This window comes from Chanodichthys erythropterus, chromosome 12 (assembly GCF_024489055.1).
Source record: "Chanodichthys erythropterus isolate Z2021 chromosome 12, ASM2448905v1, whole genome shotgun sequence".
Lineage (NCBI taxonomy): Eukaryota > Metazoa > Chordata > Actinopteri > Cypriniformes > Xenocyprididae > Chanodichthys > Chanodichthys erythropterus.
In genome coordinates, this window is record NC_090232.1 from 45,166,048 (window position 1) to 45,186,280 (window position 20,233).

Below are 20,233 nucleotides of genomic sequence, written 5' to 3' on the forward strand. Positions count from 1 at the left end.
TAAGTATAAGCAAAATTTAAAATATAAAATTATATTTGGAAAAACTATATTTCCTAATAGCCTAATTCGACATGCCATGTCAAAAATGGTAACATTTAATCAAACCAGAACAGTGATTTAAAATTCTCTCTATATCGCTTCACTTTATGCTTAAAGGTTTAGTTCACCCAAAATTGACAATAATGTCATTAATTACTCACCTTCATGTCGTTCTACACCAGTAAGACCTTCATTCATCTTCAGAACACAAATTAAGATATTTTTGATGAAATCCGATGGCTCCATGAGGCCTGCATAGCCAGCAATGACATTTCCTCTCTCAAGATCCATAAATGTACTAAAAAAAAAAATATTTAAATCAGTTCATGCGAGTACAGTGGTTCAATATTAATATTATAAAGCGACAAGAATACTTTTTGTGCGCCAAAAAACACAAAATAACGACTTTTCAACAATATAGTGATTTTAAAACACTTCTTCAGAGCTTTATGAATTGAATCAGTGGTTCAGAGCACCAAAGTCACGTGATTTCAGCAGTTTAGCCGTTCAATAGGAGATCCGAATCACTGATTCGATTCGTAAAGCTCCGAAGCAGTGTTTTGAAATCGACCCATCACTATATTGTTGACAAGTTATTTTGTTTTTTTGCCGCACAAAAATACTCGTCTCTTTATAATATTAATACTGAACCACTGTACTCACATGAACTGATTTAAAGATTTTTTTAGTACATTAATGGATCTTGAGAGAGGAAATGTCATTGCTGGCTATGCAGGCCTCACTGAGCCATCGGATTTCATCAAAAATATCTTAATTTGTGTTCCCAAGATTAACTAAGGCCGATGAATGGCATGAGGGTGAGTAATTAATGACGATATTTTCATTTTTGAGTGAACCAACCCTTTAAGGAATCAGATTAGGGAAAAAAAGATCACAGCACTTTCTGCTCAGTAAGCCGACATTTATTAGGGATTGCACATTAACTCACACAAGTGTACATAGAACTCTCTTTCAGTCAAGCAAAATAATTTCAACATCTGTTGCACAAGCAAAATATAAAGGAACAGACAATGAGCATTTATTTTCTAGGGCAAAACGTTCAATATATCCGTCATGGTGAATGTTTGCAGGGTCAAAATGCATTGTACTTGACATGGACATCAGCAGGATTTTACATTCAGTGACATTTACCACATAAAAAGTGTCAAAAAAAATGACCATAAACATCTCCAAAAATGCCCACAGGAATATAATCTGCTTTTAAATCACCACCAAAAACATATTTACTCTTGATGTAAGAGAATCCTAAAACCGAGCCACGTTACACAGATCTTCTCCTGTGGGATATTTCCGGAGCATGTCTGTGTGGGAGAGCAGAGATATAGAGCAGCGGTACAAAGCATGAATCACAGGAAGATGGGAAAACGCACCACTTCTGCAGCCCACCCGATCATTATTAATATATGCTGTTGCCAGGCAACAGTTGTCAAAGCGATGCCATCACAGACAAACATATGTGCCATCTTTTGAAATGTGCAGTTGTGTATTTTCAGTGCCGAGACTATATAAAGCTAAACTCCCTCCTAAACAAACTGTGGCTCAGCTTGACGGCATATACACACATATTCAAGCGGTAACGTTTGGGTTTTTTTAGCGTGGTCCCGAGCTTTAGGAAAGAAATGACTGGTCACTGGTTTGGTTCTAGGCTCACGGTAAAACACTGATTGCATTTTTGAGGAGGATTGTGGAAAATAAGAGACCGAATGCAGGACGTCTCAGCCTACTTCTTGGCTTTGCCCTGAGCAGCGACGGCCTCCATGGCTTTGCGGACAGTCTCTTCATCTCCCAGGAACTGCATGGGCTTCACGGGCTTCAGGTTCTTGTCCAGCTCATAAAGGATGGGAATTCCTGTGGGAAGGTTCAGCTCCATAATCGCCTCCTCTGACATACCTGGAAGAGACACATCAGAAGCATCCAATCAAATACAGGCATATATAAAACACTGGTGCTTGCCAGGGTGTTGCTATGCAGTTGATAAGGTGTTTTCCAGAGGCTAGCATATTTTTTTCAATTGTTGTCAATGGGATCGACGTGTTTTTAAAACGGCAGCAGCGTGACAAGGTGCTGGCCGTTTTCTACCGGTCTCCAAGTAGAAGAAATTTCAAGCAGCGCTCATCACGGTCACTTTTTACCCAGCCGTCCAATCAAAGTGGAGGAGGGGCAGGACAAATACAACACCAACCGCCACATTCTGCTTGGACAATGATAACAAATGACAACAAGAAGCACATCTCTTCATCCAAAACTAGTGCCAGAGCAAGTACGTTACATTGTGTCAATATTTTTATATTTACAGATACTAGTAACAGTTCTGCAGATATATTCCTTATATTAGCACACATAGCATCTCAACCGCTGTGGCGCCGAAGTGCTCTCAAGTGCCCACAGCTAGGTGTTTTCAGAAGAGTGCTGGCATTTCAGCTGACTATAACCGCTTTTTGGTGAATGACGCATCATGATTTCTGTGATGCAAACAGAATTGCGGAATCCAGTCGTAAAAATGGAATTTACAGTATAATGCACAAAGTCACGGAATTTTGGATGATTAATCAAATCAAAATTAGGGCTGTACACTTAATCAAAAGGCAAAATGGATTAGTGTCAGTGAATATTAATGCACAAAATTGTTATTTAAATCTGAAGTCTCAGTTTGGTCTATCACACATACTTTAGTGTCTACCGTCTAACTCTTTGAGGACATGAACTTCATCTTCAGAGCTGCTCTGAGAGCCTCTACACCAGCATTTCACCATTTCATTTGAGAAAAAGATACACAAAGAAAACTCAAAAAAACTCAACCTGCCAAAATAAAAGTTTTTACCATACTCTAATTTTTGCACTACACCTCACTTGTGCAGTGCTTTGCATGCAAAAAAAAAAAAAAAAAAAAAGGAATTGTTAAATTCATTTGATTACATTTTAAAAGATTAATTAAATTGTTAAAGGATTAGTTCACTTCTGAATAAAAATTTTTGATAATTTACTCACCCTCATGTCATCCAAGATGTTTATATCTTTCTTTCTTCAGTAGAAAAGAAATGAAGGTTTTTGAGGAAAACATTACAGTATTTTTCTCCATATAGTGGACTTCAATGGGGTTCAACGGGTTGAAGGTCAAAATGTCAGTTTCAGTGCAGCTTCAAAGAGCTCTACACGATCCTAGACAACGAATAAGGGTCTAATCTAGAGAAATGATCAGTCATTTTCTAACAAAACTAAAAATTATATACTTTTTAACAACAAATGCTCATCTTGCACTGCGATGCGATGCGCCACGCATTGTTGGAATGTTGGAAAGGTCACACGTGACGTGGGTGGAAGAACAGATCCAGTGTGGTTTACAAAGCAAACGTGCCTAGACTAAGTCAAATGGCCTTTACAAAAAAAAAAGAAAAAAAAGATGTCAGACGATTTTGAAGTTGGAGAAAATTAAGAGTTTTTTGCCCTACTGCGGAACTCCTGCCTATGTCACGCGTGACCATTTGGAGCATCACAGAGTGCAAGACAAGCATTTGTGGCTAAAAAGGTATAGTTTTTTTTTTTTAAATAAAATGACTGATCATTTCTCTAGATAAGACCCTTATTCCTCATCTGGTATCGTTTAAAGCCTTTTAAAGCTGCACTGTAATTTTGACCTTCAACCGTTTGGGCTCCATTGAGGTCCACTATAAGGAGAATAATCCTGGAATGTTTTCATTAAAAACCTTAATTTCTTTTCGACTGAAGAAAGACATGAACATCTTGGATGACATGGGGGTGAGTAAATTATCAGGAAATTTTAATTCTGAACTGAACTAATCCTTTAATGTTTTATGCCTTCATTTGATTACCAGTTTTTCCTAATAAATTTGTATTAAATAATAAATTGAGAAAAATTAAAAACAAACAAAATAGACGTTCTTGAAAAAAATCATAGGACTCTAGAATTGTCAAAATGTTAATTAAATTAATAATTATTATTACATTTTAATTGATCATTTTAATTGAAAAGGTAAGTGATAATTGTTTAAGTTTTTTTAAATTAATTGATTAGACATTTTTTTTTTATTATTAAAATTTAATTAAACCATTAAAACAGAAAAATAAAAACAGAAATTGAGACAAATAAAATGGAATTTAGGAACAGGGCGCTAAAATGCAATCTTTGTTAAAGTTTAAATCAATTGTTGTTTAATTATATGTGAACATTTATCATTTCAATTAATTATGCAGGATTTTAATAACTAAAATTTAAAATAAGAATTTAAACAGAATCCAGAAAAAATGTACACAGAAAAAAAAAAAAAAAAAAAAAAAAGTGTAAACGGAAATTGGGGGAAAAAAATAAAACAGAATTTTGGAAAAAAAACTAAAAATATTTCAAAGAGCCCTATGCATGAACCTCTAACAGACTCCTCGTGGGGGTGTTTTTAGGGTGTATATGCTGTATGGTGAAATATCAGGGTGTCTGAGATGGTCTCTCACCCTCCAGGTGTTTGACGATTCCTCTCAGGCTGTTGCCGTGGGCAGCGATGAGAACCCTCTTCCCCTCCTTGATTTGAGGAACGATTTCCTCGTTCCAGAAGGGCAGAGCTCGAGCGATAGTGTCCTTCAGGCTCTCACACGAGGGCAGCTGGTCCTCCGTCAGGTCGCCGTAACGACGGTCCTGCAGCGACATGACATTCAGAGGCTCAATATGAGAGAAGAGACTATCCAACTCGACACTACAAGTGTTCAAAAGTTTGGGAGTGACAGTACTGTATATGCAATGTGCAACTCATAATCCCTGTTTCTCACCTTGCTGATGGCAGTGTAGAAGTCGTGGTCAGGGTCCATGGGTGGCGGTGGGATGTCATAGGAGCGCCTCCAGATCTTCACCTGCGCCTCGCCGTGTTTGGCCGCCGTCTCGGCCTTATTGAGCCCCGTGAGGCCGCCGTAGTGGCGCTCGTTCAGACGCCAGGTGCGGTGCACAGGCAGCCACATCTGATCGATGCCGTCCAGCACCAGCCACAGCGTCCGGATCGCTCGCTTCAGCACCGACGTGTAGCAGATGTCAAACTCATAACCCGCATCTGCAAGATGACACTTATATTATTCAGGCTGTGCAACAGATTCAGATGAGGAAATAATGACTTTTTTAATGAGATGAGGGAGGAAAAACATGATTTTAAAAATGAATCTCCTCCATATTTCTAATTTAGTTCAGTAACTAACTGAACTATCAAACTAAAATAACCAATATCATATTGTCATATCTTTAATCATAACGACTTGTGGGTGAAATCTTTTGACTTAAGCCAATAAGCAAGCACTTACAACATCCTCGCAACCAAACAACGCTTAAAGGATTAGTTCACTTTCAAATGAAATTTTCCTGATAATTTACAAATTTCTTTTCGACTGAAGAAAGACATGAACATCTTGGATGACATGGGGGTGAGTAAATTATAAGGAAAATTTTATTTGAAAGTGAACTAATCCTTTAAGCGTTGTTTGGTGGTTGCGAGGACGTTGTAAGTGCTTGCATATTGGCTTAAGATTTCTCCCACAAGTCGGTATGAATAAAGATATGACAATATGATATTGGTTATTTTAGTTGAAGAGTTCAGCAACTGATTTGCGGAAATAATATTAACTAAATTATCAATATGGAAGAGATTCATTTTTAAAATCATGTTTTTTCCTCCATCTCATTAAAAAAGCCATTATTTCCTCATCTGAATCTGTTGCACAACCGTTGCTTCAACCGTTTGGAGTCCATTGAAGTCCACTATATGGAGAATAATTCTGGAAAGTTTTCATCAAAAATCTTAATTTCTTTTTGACTGATGAAAGAAGGACATGAACATCTTGGATGACATGGGGGTGAGTAAATTATCAGGAAGTGAACTAATCCTTTAAATGATTCTTTCTGCAAATACACCACAGAGAAGAAATGAGGAAGAGCAGCACAAGCTTGACTAATCATGATTTAACAGTATCTCTGCAGGCCCTGCACGTACAAACATAAGAAGATCAGTTTAATAACCGGACACCAGATCACCTTTCAGGGCCTGTCCGCCCCTCCGGGCCTCCTCCTCTCCGGTTTCGCTCAGATCGGCGTCGAACCAGCCGCAGAATCGGTTCTCCTGGTTCCAGCAGCTCTCGCCGTGGCGGATCAGCACCAGCTTATACGCGGCCATATCGCGCGGTCTGCACGTAAACGCCCTCAAACGCAGCGGGAATGTTCGTAAATAACGGAGACACGGCCCCGGGACACGGATGAGGGATGCTGACACGGTGAGCGGTAAATTCGCAGCGTTTCTTCTTCTTCTTCTTCTTCTTTGGGTTTTTACGGCAGCTGGCATCCAGTTTGTTGCATTACTGCCACCTACTGTATTAAATTCTCTTTATACTATATTCTCTTCTCCAATCCAGTTTCTTTTAAAAAATCTAATAAATATTTCCTGCCTTTTTGTTTCTCTGCACACTCTAAAATACCTTTAACACTTGCTCCTATACCTCCTAAATTCTGTAGCTGAGTCATCATTTCTTGCCTCTCTTGATTAAACCTTCCACAAGATATTAAAACATGCTCAATTGTCTCATACTCCTGACAATGTGTGCACATTCCTGTTGGGTGTTTTCCCATAATATGTAAAGTACCATTAAGATTGCTATGCCCCATTCTTATTCTACTTAAAATGACTTGCTCTTTCCTACTCATACCATTATCTTTTGACACACCAACTCTATTTTGTATTGAATATAAATGTCTCCCTTTTGTTTCATTCTGCCACTGTTGCTGCCACTTGTTCATTATTTCTTTCCACACTATGCTCTTTCCCTCTGACTTAGATAACCTAATATTGATTTCAATATTTTCCTTTTTAGTTGCCATTTTTGCCAACTTATCTGCCCTTTCATTACCCACAATACCTGAATGAGCCGGAACCCACATAAAAACAATACTCTTCCCCTGCCTAACTGCTGTTGTAAAAATAAATAAAATATCATAGATCAATCCTTTATGGTTTCTAGCTGCACCTGATTTAATGCTCGAAAGAGCGGATACAGAGTCACTACACACTAAAAACTTGTTGGCGCCACTTTCTACAATCCATTCTATTGCTACTAAAATAGCAACTAATTCTACAGCATATACACTTAAAAAATCAGACGTTCTTTTACTAAAATCCACTTTACACTTTGGTACACTAATTCCTAAACCAGTGGTATTTGCTTCTTTAGATCCATCTGTAAAGATCTGAATACAGTTCTTATATTTATACTCTACATATCTATGGTATTCTTCTACTATATCCGATGTCCTATCACATTGCTTAGCCTTTAATAGCTCTAAATCTACCTCTGTACACTCTAAAACCCATACTGGTTTAATTGGCCATATTACAGTTTCCTCAAATTCTCTATTGTATATTCCTACATCTTTTGCTATTTGGTGTCCTGTCCAACCAAAGCTTTCTGTATACACTTTCTCCTTCTCCCAACTTAACTGCAAGACCTTTTTCACTGGATGATATTCCCCATGCCCTCTAATATTAATCCAATAATTGGCTGCTAACTGTAGTCTGCGTAGCCCCAAGGGCATTTCCCCAGCTTCCACCTGCATTGCACATATTGGTGTTGTTTTTACTGCCCCTAAACAAATTCTTAAAGCTCTAGCTTGCACTACATCTAATTTTGCTAACATAGACTTTGATGCTGATCTATATACAGCACAGCCATAATCCATCCTTGATCTTATCATTGCTATATAAATATATTTCAAAGCTGTGAAATTAGCTCCCCATTTTAAACCTGAAAGACATCTCATAACATTTATTACTTTCCTGCACATATCAACTGTATACAATACATGTTGTTTCCACGTTAATTTTTTGTCAAAATAAACTCCTAGGAACCGAAAGCACTCAACATTTTCTAAACAATTTCCATACAACTTCAGCTGATTCCCTCCAACCTTTTTCTTTGTAAAAAACATAACTTTAGTCTTATCGATTGAAAATTTAAAACCCCATTTTACACCCCAACTTTCCACTTGATTTATTCCCTCTTGCACTTTCCTCACTAAATACTCAATATTTCTTCCTCTTTTCCATAATGCACCATCATCGGCAAACAATGACCTACCCATATCTGTTGGTATATTTGAAAAAATGTCATTAATCATAATGGAAAACAGCGTAGGACTTAGAACACTTCCTTGAGGTGTTCCATTCTCTACTACATACTGTTTAGATACCTCTACACCCATCTTCACTTGAATCATTCTTCTATCAAGGAAATCCATAATCCAGTTAAACGTTTTCCCTCCAATACCCATTAGATGCATTTTAATTAAAAGCCCCTCTTTCCACAGCATGTCATATGCCTTTTCAACATCAAAGAATACTGCTACCACTGTTTCTTTATTTATTTGGGCTTTCCTCACTTCATCCTCTAGACATATTATTGGGTCCATCGTACCTCTTCCTTTTCTAAATCCACTTTGATTTGCAGTTATAATATTTCTACTTTCCAGAAGTGCATTAATCTCTCATTTATCATACGCTCCATTATTTTACAAACATGTGATGTCAAAGCTATAGGTCTATAATTTCCTGGTCTACTATCATCCTTTCCTGGCTTTTTTATTGGTATAATTGTTGCCTCTTTCCAGCTTCCTGGTATACTGCCTTCTTCCCATACTTTATTATATAGTATTAATAATTTCTCAAGACTTTCTTCACTTAAGTGATTTATCATGCAATAGCATACTTCATCTTTACCAGGAGCTGTGTTTCTAGCTTTCTCCAGAGCTCTCTTTAACTCTCCCATGCTAAACGGAGCATCCATCACTTCATCATAATTATTTTTCCTACATAACACACTCGTATTTTCCAATTTTGTTTTTTCCCTACCTTTCCTTCCTTCTTCAGACAAATTATTAGAGCTATTTATCTTTGCAAAAACTCTTGCCAATAACTCCACTTTCTCTTTATTTGTTACCGCTGTCTCATTTCCCTCAATCAACACTGGATAATTCCATTCTTTCCTATCTCCTCCCATTCTTTTTATCATCTTCCATACTTCTCCTATCTGCGTTTCATTGCCAATTGTATTGCAATACTCCTCCCAATATTCTCTTTTTGCCCTTCTTATTATCCGCCTCACAACTGCTTGCGCTTTCTTATACCTAATTAGATACTCAAAATTATGAAATCTTTTTAATAATTTAAATGCCCTATTCCTGTTCCTTACTGCTTCCTTGCATCTATCATCCCACCAAGGCATTACTTTCCTCTTTCCATTTTCACTACTCCTAGGGATAGATTCAATTGCAGCCAATTTTATCCCCTGTTTAATTTTCTCATCTAATTTTATTATATCATCTTCACTATCTATCTGACTAAAGTATACACTACTTATTTCCTGAAATTTCTTCCAATCTGCCTTTTCAAACTTCCATTTTGCACTCATTTTGACTTTTTCCAGTTGAACTTCCATATTTATCTTGCACCAGATTGGATAATGATCACTTCCAACAGTTCCTTCTTGATGTACTGTCCAATTACATTTTATTGCCATATTACTTGACACTAATGTGAGGTCAAGGACTGATTCTTTCCCCGTCCGAACATCCACTCTTGTACCTCTGCCATCATTTAGACATACTAGATTCATCTCATCTAATAACTCCTCTATAATCTGACCATTATTATCTGTTCTTTCACTACCCCATAACGTATTGTGCCCATTAAAATCACCACACCATACAACATTACCCTTATTCTGACTTACTATTTCCTCTAGATTTTTAAGGTCTAACCTCTCGCATGGATTATAAAAATTAACAATTACTACTACTTTTTCCTTTATCCACACTTTCACTACAACATACTCCTGTTCTCCTCCAACCTCTATTATTCTATATGATATTCCCTGTTTTATAAAGGTAACACATCCTCCTCCACCACCCTCTCCCCTATCCCGCCTCACTGCAACATAACCATACAATATAAAATCTAATCTTGGCTTTAGCCAGGTCTCCTGAACACATATTATATCTGGTCTTTCCTTTCTACTTAGTACAAACTTTTTAAAATCCTGTCCATTTGCAATCAAGCTTCTCGCATTCCACTGTAGTATTAACACAATTAACAGCCACCACATATCGTCTCTTGACTGGCCTGCATTCTCAATTCCTCATTTACCTCCTCCCATTTTAACCCTATCATATTCAAATGATGCTCAGCTGCTTTAACAATAATCTGAATCCTCTCTGTTTTTGATTTGATTTCAAATGTTGCATTTATCACCCCTGCTATGAACGTCACTAATTTCTTCTTTTCCATCCATGTCTTCTTATCTTGATTTTCTTTCATCACTGCTTGCTCTCTGATACTTCCCCCTGTTCTTTGCTTTTCCTGTCCTGCCAGCTTTACAGCATCAGCATATGATACTTTTTCTCTTACTTTAATTTGATGCACCTCCACTTCTTTTTTATATACTTCACATCCCCAGTATGCAACACTATGGCTTCCTCCACAACTGCAACATTTTGGTCTTACTCCCTCTCCACACTTTCCATAATCATGGTCCCCCCCGCATCTAGCACACTTCCTTTTTCCCTTACATACTTTTGCTACATGTCCAAATTCTTGGCAATTATAGCATCTTGTGGGCTTTAGATAGTATTCCCTTACACTGTATTTTAGAAAACCAAAATACACCTCTTTTGGAAGCACTTTTTCCTCAAATTCAATAAGGATATTCTCAGTTTCTTTTTTCTCTACACCTCTAACCATTCTTTTTGCGCTCCTCACCCTGTTATTTGTTGCTATCACATGCTCTTCTAAATCCTTCATCTTAACATTTAGAGGAACCCCATAAATCACTCCTTTACTACCACTGCTTCTTTTCTCCCCAACTCTCACTACCTTAACAATTTTGACTTTCCCAATGTTTGCCATTTTCTTTGCTTTGTCTATTTGCACTTCAGTATTACATCCTATTAGCAGATTCCCATCTCCTAATACTCTTGCATATTTTACTTCCCCAACCTGTCCTCTTATGATATTTGTCAGCTTAATCGGATCCATCTTTTTAACACCCCCTTCATTCTCAAATCTAACTACTATATTCAATGACTCCTCTCCTACTTTCCTAGGTTCTCTTCCCTCATTCTCTGACTCTCCTATGCTGGAAGTATCTTCTTTTCTTCTTTTCCGGCCTTTTTCCTTTCTATCTTTCATCATTTCAATCCACTCACTTTCCCTTCGACCATCTTCCTCACTTTCTTCTATACTATCACTATCAACTTCCATCCCTCTTCCTGCCATATTATATGAGATTGCCAAGAACCTTCTGACAATATCGTTCCGGACCTATACAGGCCGTCGGTCGATATTCCCACAAGTTCTTCACAATACTCACAAATCCTATTCTTTTCCTTCAGTATCACAATCACTGTTAGATGATATATTCACTGTTTAAAGTTTGTTTGTCACGCGTCGCTCCTTTCGACCGGCTCACAGACTGCTGGCGCACACGGATGACGTCCCTCTCATCCCAGCCTCCTCTCCTTCCGCCCCCCCTTCGCAGCGTTTCTTTTGGAGGTCGTCGCTTATGAAAGTGAGGAGAGAACACTTCCTGCTGCGCGCGACCTATAAGGCGCGTCCACGCACGTCACCACGCGACCTTGACTGTCTGTCATCATAAATCTATGTTGATATAAACATCTTTGTGCTACTGACAAATAGTTTTTAAAAATTAAGGATAAAATATAGTTTTACATCTGGGTGGAAGTGAAATAATTTATTATTTCAACGGGATACATTTATTATGATAAATTATGATGATTATGGAAGTTCCATAAAATTAAACGAGATTAACAAAAATTAACATTATGTGTAAAATATAAAATCATTTATGTTAAATTATTACATTTTCTACTAACTACAATACTGTACTGTTAGATTTATTTATTTAAGTCAATTATATATTATTTAATTATTTATTATTTAATTCATTTATCATCTACATTAGTTTAAACAAATTATTATTATTATTATTATTTATTTATTTTTACACTGTCTTTCTCTGTTTTTTCCATGGATCTAACACTTCCTTGCAGGGCCCCCTGATTTAGTGTTACTGTATAAGAAAAGAAAATTTGTCATATTATTAAATATGATCCTGAAAGATAAGTGATTCAACACTCTTTTTTGTTTCATCATTAAAAAAACATCAGTAAACCGCAGTCAGTGTTTGAAATACTTTATTCAGTGTCCTACAGTTTAGTTGACTTGACTGATGTACAAGAAAGATCATACAAATAAATATATACCGGTATATATAATTTAACGTGTCGTTCTCTGATGTATTCTGATTGGCCGTCGTCTTCTCTGCCGTGTGGGTCTTTTCCTGCGGAACCCGTGAAGCTGCTCCCGGTACTCCCGCTGGCGCATGGGCACGTATCCGCAGGGATCACACAGATCCTGAGACAGAGAGACACCGTGACTGTGATGCTGCAAATACTGTGGTTCAAAGATTAGTTCAATTCAGAATTAAAATTTCCTGATAATTTACTCACCCCCATGTCATCCAAGATGTTCATGTCTATCTTTCTTCAGTCCAAAAGAAATTAAGGTTTTTGATGAAAACATTCCAGGATTTTTCTGCATATAGTGGACTTTAACAGTTACCAACGGGTTGAAGGTCAAAATGTCAGTTTCAGCGCAGCTTCAAAGAGCTCTACATGATCCCAGACGAGGAATAAGAGTCTTATCTAGAGAAATTATCATTTTCTAAAAAAAAATAAAAATGCATACACTTTTTAACCACAAATGCTTATCTTGCACTGCTCTGCGATGCGCAACGCATTGCGTAATCACGTTGGAAAGGTCACGCATGACGTGACTAGGGCTGGTCAACGATAATCATGATTATCGTGTACAAAATAAGAGTCTGTGTTTACGTAATATAAGTGTGTTTTGTGTATAATTATGTATATATAAATAAACATACATTCATGTATATATTTAAGAAAAATATCTTATATTTCTATTAAAAATATTTACATTTATATATAATATAAATACATAAAAATATAAATGTGTGTGTATGTGTGTGTATGTGTGTGTGTATATATATATATATATATATTTCTTAAATATATACATGTTTGTGTATTTATATATACATAATAATTATACACAAAACAAACACACATATATCAGGTAAACGCAGACTCTTATTTTGTACACCGCGGTAGGGCGAAAAACTCCATCTCATTTTCTCCTCCAACTACAAAATCGTCCGACATCGCTGTTTTACCTTTTTTGTAAAGGCCGTTTGACTTAGTCTTTGCACGTTACTTCCGCCTATGTCACACGTGACCTTTCCAACGTGATTACTTAATGTGTGGCGCATCACAGAGCTTTGTGGTTAAAAAGTATATACATTTTTATTTGTTTTAGAAAACAACAGATGGTTTCACTAGATAAGACTCTTATTCCTCGTCTGGGATCATGTAGAGCTCTTTGAAGCTGCACTGAAACTGTAATTTGGACCTTCAACCCGTTGGTAACTGTTGAAGTCCACTATATGGAGAATAATCCTGGAATGTTTTCCTCAAAAACCTTCATTTCTTTTTGACTGAAGAAAGAAAGACATCTTGGCTGACATGGGGGTGAGTAAATTATCAGGAAAATGTCACTCTGAAGTGAACTACTCCTTTAAGACAGCGAGACATTGTGTTGTACTGTACCGGATAAGAGGCATGGAAGTGTTTGTATCCCCCCAGCAGCAGGTAGAGCTCAGGATAGTGCAGGTTCGGATACACCTGAGCATTGACACACCTGTCCAGCCTCCTCAGATACCGACACCTGTTGAACGGATAAGAAGCTTGAGTAATCATAAACACACTCAGTGTGTGTGTGTGTAGAGTGTGTTTCTCACAGATGTGGTCCTCGTTCCGATGAGAACTCGCAGTGGAACACTATCAGTTTCCGTGGCGATGACACCTCCTCCTCTGGGAGTGAGTCAGACGGACGAGCCGCCCACCGGCCCCGCAGCCTCCGGGAGGAGCCGTGACCTGCGGCGCAGGGGGGAAGAGCTCCGGCTGAGGCCTGATGAACCGCCTGCTGGATCTGAGACTCGGTGTACAGGTTCACTGCGCCCTGAATGAGTGCAATACATCCTGAAGGTCACGACAGGTGGATCCGTCGCACAAACACTGGCTTGATAAAACACTCAATATTTTAAGGCACCTTAATGTGTCCTCCTTGGTACTCGTACGGGTAACGACAGTCGACGATGAGGAAGTCCTCCACTGCAGGGCCAAACTGACCTCTGATCAGAGACGCCACCTTCAGGTCAGGAGCAGATGATACGTTTACCTCAACATCTCGAAAATGAGACACACGACATTAAAAAAAATCCATAAAATAAACTTGTGTTTCAGTCTCTGAAAGATGCTTAATATGAAACTGCATTAAAATTGGAATATTTTACCATTGCAAAGAAATTCACTTTATTATCAGAGCTTTTTATCCACCCTAGCTTAGAAAACAGTAATGATTTCTTACAGTTTGTGCGCTGACACAGTGAAGCTCCGGATGGCCGGCTCTCTCCACAGGAAGCAGGTGTTGCTATGGAAATAATTGTATCAAGAGACAAGACTTGGAATGAACTCAGCATTCTGCTTTCTACAAATTCACCCTTTGAAGACATGAAAGTTAGCAATCAATAATGTACATTGTTTGTCCTTATAGTGTACAAGTCTCGGGTGTCCCCAGAATGTGTCTGTGAAGTTTCAGCACAAAATCCCCCACAGATCATTTATTATAGCTTGTCAAATTTGTATCTATTTGGGTGTGAGCAAAAACACATAGTTTTTGTGTGTGTCCCTTTAAATGCAAATTAGCTGCTGCTCCCAGAGGGCAAAAACCACTGGCGTAGGAACCGGGGGGGACGTGTCCCCCTCAATATTGGAAAATGCTGCATGTGTCCCACCCAAAAATTAGCCTATACACCGCAGGAACAAAAACTGTACATTTTGAACTTTTATTTTGAATACGCGACGAAGAAGATATTCGGTTTTGTCAGTCAAACCCAGAGTGATTTCATTCATGTTTGAATAATCACCATTCGCCAATCACCAGCTTCATATTCTTCACTTTTCACCTATAGTCGGACTCGGAGCATCTGATTGGTAGAGAGAAGTCAACATTACACTACGAACATTCAAATACGTTATTGGTGCGCACCAGCTTTGAACGACTCGACTTTGTATGAGGTAAATTAGTCTCAGTCAAGCGGTTTAAATTAACAAGCTTTTTAAAACTGAATTATGGATACGAGGCATGACATTATAAACTTTTTAATAGAAAAGTAAAATGTTATTGATATAGATAATAATGATAGTTCTAGTTCCAAGTGCCTATATCCAAAGCCGTATGTGACTGTTGTGTTTTTGTATTTTTTTGGGGTTACAAATCAAATATTTGCCTTGTAAAGTGCCCCTTTCCTTTCTGCCCGCAATTGCAGGGGGGCTTGTACACTTTTATGTTTCCCAACTTCAATATTTGTGTAATAATAAATAGATAAATTAAACAGATGAACAGATGATAAACAGATGATTTTGTTTATTTATTTTGCTGTTATTTCATATGTCGTACCACGTGACGTCACCATAATGTATGTTACTATTATGGTGGCGAGATGGACGTTGATTCATAATGGCCAAAATGTCCCCCCCAATGTCAAAGTGGTTCCTACGCCCCTGGCAAAAACAGAAAAAAAACAATCTTACTGACCCCTCTCATCACTTCGTTTCAATTGGATTTAGCAGAACCAACCTTAGTAAAGTCCCCTATGAGTGACAGGTCAGCGACGGCATCTTGAGTGACGTGTGTGGGCGGGGCTTCGTGCCGTGACCTCATCTGACTGAACCTCGCAACGGCCTGACGACGAACATGGAAAGATGAACTGTTTGTCTGCTAGAATAATATTATATTGCAGAATATGATACCATATATAGCATTCCAGCCAACATGATTGACAGGCAGAGAGTGTTTCTGAAAACACAATAACACTAAAAGCACCTGTCGTTCACATCAGACTCTTATTTTCTCCTCACCGTTGGGTCGAGCGCGTCCACCTGTCGCGGGTGACTGGCGTCCTCTTCCGGATCACTGCGGCACTGTCTCCTGCTTCTGCCCGCTGCTTCTGCCTCATCAGCGGAGAATCTGCTGCACAGACGCACGCGCAACCGCTTCTGCGGGACAAGTGTTCAAGATTGCGATAAAACACGCCCTTAATGAGTATGACCCAGTTTAGCACAGTAATACAGTGCAAAGTACACACTATGTACATATAAACACTTCAAAAATGAGCTGTCAACCTTATTTTGCAACGCGGAAGTAATTTTTCTGTAAATGTGCGACACTTCTGATTCATTTACCGCTACAGGGAAATAACTAGAGGAATAACAAAGTGCAGGAAACTATAACAAAACAATGTGTAGGGAAGCCAATTTCATAATTTCAAAACTATTATTACATACTAAGTTGATATTATGACATTAAAAAAGTCAAAATTATGACATTGTCTACTGTCATATTTTGTTTTTTACTTTTAATGTCATAATTATGAGGTTAAAGTCAAAATTATCATAAAGTCGAAATCTTGACATATTAAACCAAAAATTTGACACTAATAATTATGGGTTTTTGTCATAATTTCTACTTTTTTTGTAATTATGACTGTCACAATTTTGACTTTTTTGTCATAATTTTGACTTGGTATGTCAATTATGACTTGGTATGTATTAATCATGACTTTGAATGTTATAATTTTGACTTTTTATGTCATCATTTTGAATTAGAATTTCATAATTTCGACTTTTTTGTCAGTTTTGATTTAGAAATTTGCAGTTTCGACTTTTTTCATAATTCTGACTTAGTATGTCATAAATATAACTGAATGTCATAATTTCGACTTTTTATGTCATGACGGTGGCATCATTTTGCCATTTTTTTATTCATAAATTTGACAGTTTGTCAATTTTGATTTAGAATTTCAGAATTTTGACTGTCATAATTATGACTTAGTATGTCATAATTTTGACTTTTTTGTCATAATTTCAATTTAGAATTTAGAAGTTTTTACTTTTTGTCATAATTATGATTTAGTATGTCATAATTTTGACTTAGTATGTCATAAATATTGCCTTGAATGTCATCATTTGACTTTTATGTCATTATTATGATGGTATGTCATAATTTAGACTTTTTTTGTCATAATTTCGAGTGTCAATTATGATTTAGAATTACATAATTATGACTTTGAATATTATAATTTTGACTTTGAATGTCATAATTTCGACTTAGTATGTCATAATTACCATTACCGATTACGATTTATGATTTTTATGTGTCGGAAATGGGCTTCTGTGTGTTTATGATTACGATAATAAATTAAATTAATATGATGACAAATACCAGTTTTGCAATATGTTTCTGTTCAGTTGAAATAACTGGAAGCGAGTGACACCGGTAGTCTACAATTATTCAAGTTAAAAATAAGGTGGATAATTAGGTGCATATTACATTTACATGCATAATTCAAATGACATTTTGGTTGCATGAATAATATGTGGGATAATGTGAATGAGAGGGTAAATAAGCGTTACTGACAAAGGCTCGCTCAGTCTCTTTATTGGCTGGAGAATCGTGACGGCCCCTCCACAGACACCCGGACTGAATCAGGAGAAGAGGAAAAGTGTCATAAAAATATATCAAAATAAAACTAATTATTCCTATTCATTTACTGTGTTTGATTACCGTGTTTGAAGAGGAGTCAGGTGACAGGCTTCTGCCAAAACAAACACACGACTGTTTACTCTGATTATCACCGATTATTCATGAGCTGCATTATTAATATGAGGTCATGCTTAGTTTACCTCGCTCGTCTTCTCCTCACTGCAGAGACTGAGAGAAAATTCACAGTAAATTAAACTGGAAATCATAATCGAGGATTTAAGTTTAAGAGTTAATGAACACTTTGATCTAATAATTCTTGGAATGAATATAAACAGCATGCAAATGTGTGTTTTAATGACTTTTCCATTAAAACTATAAAAATCCCTTATACCTTCATGCTTTTCAACACTTTCAACCCTGGATCTTAAGCAGAAACATTTGAAGAGAGGTGAATTGGCACAACTTCAAATAGAAGTTAATACTATTGGATCTGTCAGACAGAAGGAGCTGGAACAGCATGAGTTAAAACTGTCCTCAGAGGAGAGTTAATTAAGCAGCGTGTGTGTGTGTGTGTGTGTGTGTGTGTGTGTGTGTGTATGTGTGTGTGAGAAGCTCTTGTCCAGACCTGTCGGCGTCTCTCTGTCCCTGGAGAGAGTGTTGAGCGGCGGACTGATGCATTCAGGCGTCAAAACAAGCTTTCTCCAGGCGGGCGAGATCTCTGGACTCAAATGGGACGCAAATATAAGTTATAACATACAACTAACAGTTTAAAAAAAAATAGATAAGTGAGCAGCTGAATTTGAATCGAGTTTGAATATAAAACAAATTGCAATATTTTTTAAAAAACAAAGTTAATGGAAGCATGTGTGTTTTATTGCTTGTCACAATTGCAACCGGTGGAAAATAGTATAAATATAGAAAATAAATATAGTCAAAAGTTCTGAAAAATTACAATAAAGTAACACATATATCACTTTATTATGGTGGAAAGGGGAAATATGAGGAGGAAAATCGTTTTTCCTTTTTTTATTTGTTTCATTTAACATGTAACAATACTTTGAAATCTATAATTTTACATGAATCAATCAGTTTCTTATTTAAAATTACACATGTAACCACTATTATGAGACAAAGCAATCTTAATTATGATTAATTACTTTAAATATTATTTAAATATACAATAAATGCACCAAATATGGCAGTTGCATATTATTATTATATTGTTATATGAATTATATTAATAATAAATAATTTTATATTAATTCATATTATAATAATTAATTATATTATTGGTATTGTTATAATTGATTAATATAAACAATATGATTAACAATTAAAAATAGCCAACCAACCTATATAATATAATACCATATATAGAACCTATATAATAACCATATATAGAAAAATAGAAAAAAAATAAATTGCTGAATAAATTAGCCCTAATATTGCCAAACATCTTCAATTAAGAACAAGTGCACATTTTTAATCTATTTTAAAGAAGAGAGGGTGTTCTCTCACCCATCCTGGCACTGGAGGTTCTGCAGGCTGAAGGAGAGCTCGCTGACCGGGGAAGAGTCTTCTGCTGTCGGATCCCAAACTGCCTCCAGCGCGTCACCAGCCATTGATCTGATCAGCGCTGCAAACTAACCGACAGACTCCACTGCTAGACTAAAAGTCAACTGTGCACCATAAGTGAACGGCTCATCCTGTCTCCACCGAGGAGGTCTCGGCTCTCCTCCCCGTGGAAACTCGTGTTGCTACAACAAGCTCATATGATCCGCGCGTCGCTGCTCTGTCATCGCAGTAATCATCCTCCAGCACAGGAACACAGCAGACACTTCCCCAAAGAGAGCCGTTTAGATGAATGCCTCATAAAGTTGTACATGTACGGGGTAATTCACTTTACTGATTTACAGATTTCATTAGTGGAACAGAAGACAGTTTTTAAAGGAACAGTACACCCAACAAAAAATTAAATTCCGTCATCTACTCACCCTCATGACATTTAAATCCTCTGTAACACCTTCTTTCATGAAACACAAAATATTTAGCCGAATAGATGGACTACCATAAAAAATAGACTATTTAACAGTAGTCTCCATCCACTTCCATTATAGAGTGCAGCCTCTGTGTTCAGATTCACATTCTGATTATTCGTTAGCAACATAAGAGCGAGCTTAAAGGGCTAGTTCCCCCAAAAATTTACATTTTGTCATCATGTAGTCACCTTCATGTTGTTCCAAACCTGTATGAGTTTCTTTCTTCTTTGAACACAAAAGAAGATATTATAATGTTAGTAACCAGGCAGTTGATGGACCCCATTGACTTCCATTGTATTTTTTTCCTACTATATAAGTCAATGGGGTCCATCAACTGTATGGCTACCAGGGTTGGGGAGTAACGGAATACATACTATTTTGTTTTCAAAGAAGAAAATGCAAACG

General features: G+C 37.1%; 2 protein-coding genes across 4 annotated transcripts; both read right to left on the reverse strand.

The window, feature by feature from the left end:
* Positions 1-948: 948 nt before the first annotated feature.
* Positions 949-11,704, reverse strand: pgam1b (phosphoglycerate mutase 1b). Of its 2 annotated transcripts, XM_067404305.1 has the most exons (5): positions 11,619-11,704; positions 6,083-6,330; positions 4,837-5,111; positions 4,525-4,705; positions 949-1,950 (listed from the first exon to the last, which is right to left on the reverse strand). In XM_067404305.1, exons 2-5 carry the CDS (start codon positions 6,219-6,221, stop codon positions 1,781-1,783), a joined length of 765 nt encoding a protein of 254 aa, XP_067260406.1. In that variant the 5' UTR covers positions 6,222-6,330; positions 11,619-11,704; the 3' UTR covers positions 949-1,780. The 2 variants fall into 2 exon arrangements, with proteins under 2 accessions (XP_067260406.1, XP_067260405.1); XM_067404304.1 differs by lacking the exon at positions 11,619-11,704 and having other exon boundaries at positions 6,083-6,355.
* Positions 11,705-12,284: 580 nt separating this feature from the next.
* On the reverse strand, positions 12,285-19,870 carry cdc25d (cell division cycle 25 homolog d). Of its 2 annotated transcripts, XM_067404736.1 has the most exons (13): positions 19,784-19,870; positions 19,308-19,626; positions 18,415-18,512; positions 17,990-18,017; positions 17,871-17,901; positions 17,724-17,786; positions 16,166-16,303; positions 15,885-15,989; positions 14,613-14,675; positions 14,295-14,393; positions 13,984-14,204; positions 13,793-13,910; positions 12,285-12,521 (listed from the first exon to the last, which is right to left on the reverse strand). In XM_067404736.1, the coding sequence occupies exons 2-13, from the start codon at positions 19,409-19,411 to the stop codon at positions 12,384-12,386; spliced, it is 1,206 nt and encodes a 401-aa protein (XP_067260837.1). In that variant the 5' UTR covers positions 19,412-19,626; positions 19,784-19,870; the 3' UTR covers positions 12,285-12,383. The 2 variants fall into 2 exon arrangements, with proteins under 2 accessions (XP_067260837.1, XP_067260838.1); XM_067404737.1 differs by lacking the exon at positions 19,784-19,870 and having other exon boundaries at positions 18,415-18,507; positions 19,308-19,441.
* Positions 19,871-20,233: the final 363 nt, after the last annotated feature.

Excerpts from the sequence above, each read along its gene's own strand:
- pgam1b (XM_067404305.1), bottom strand. The coding sequence starts at position 6,221 with ATGGCCGCGTATAAGCTGGTGCTGATCCGCCACGGCGAGAGCTGCTGG. Across the intron at positions 5,112-6,082 it reads GGGCGGACAGGCCCTGAAAG|ATGCGGGTTATGAGTTTGAC; the intron begins GTGATCTGGTGT and ends GTCATCTTGCAG. Across the intron at positions 1,951-4,524 it reads AATCGTCAAACACCTGGAGG|GTATGTCAGAGGAGGCGATT; the intron begins GTGAGAGACCAT and ends TGTCTCTTCCAG.
- cdc25d (XM_067404736.1), bottom strand. The coding sequence starts at position 19,411 with ATGGCTGGTGACGCGCTGGAGGCAGTTTGGGATCCGACAGCAGAAGAC. Across the intron at positions 18,513-19,307 it reads AACCTCCAGTGCCAGGATGG|TCCAGAGATCTCGCCCGCCT; the intron begins GTGAGAGAACAC and ends GTCCCATTTGAG. Across the intron at positions 17,902-17,989 it reads GTGAGGAGAAGACGAGCGAG|AAGCCTGTCACCTGACTCCT; the intron begins GTAAACTAAGCA and ends TTGTTTTGGCAG.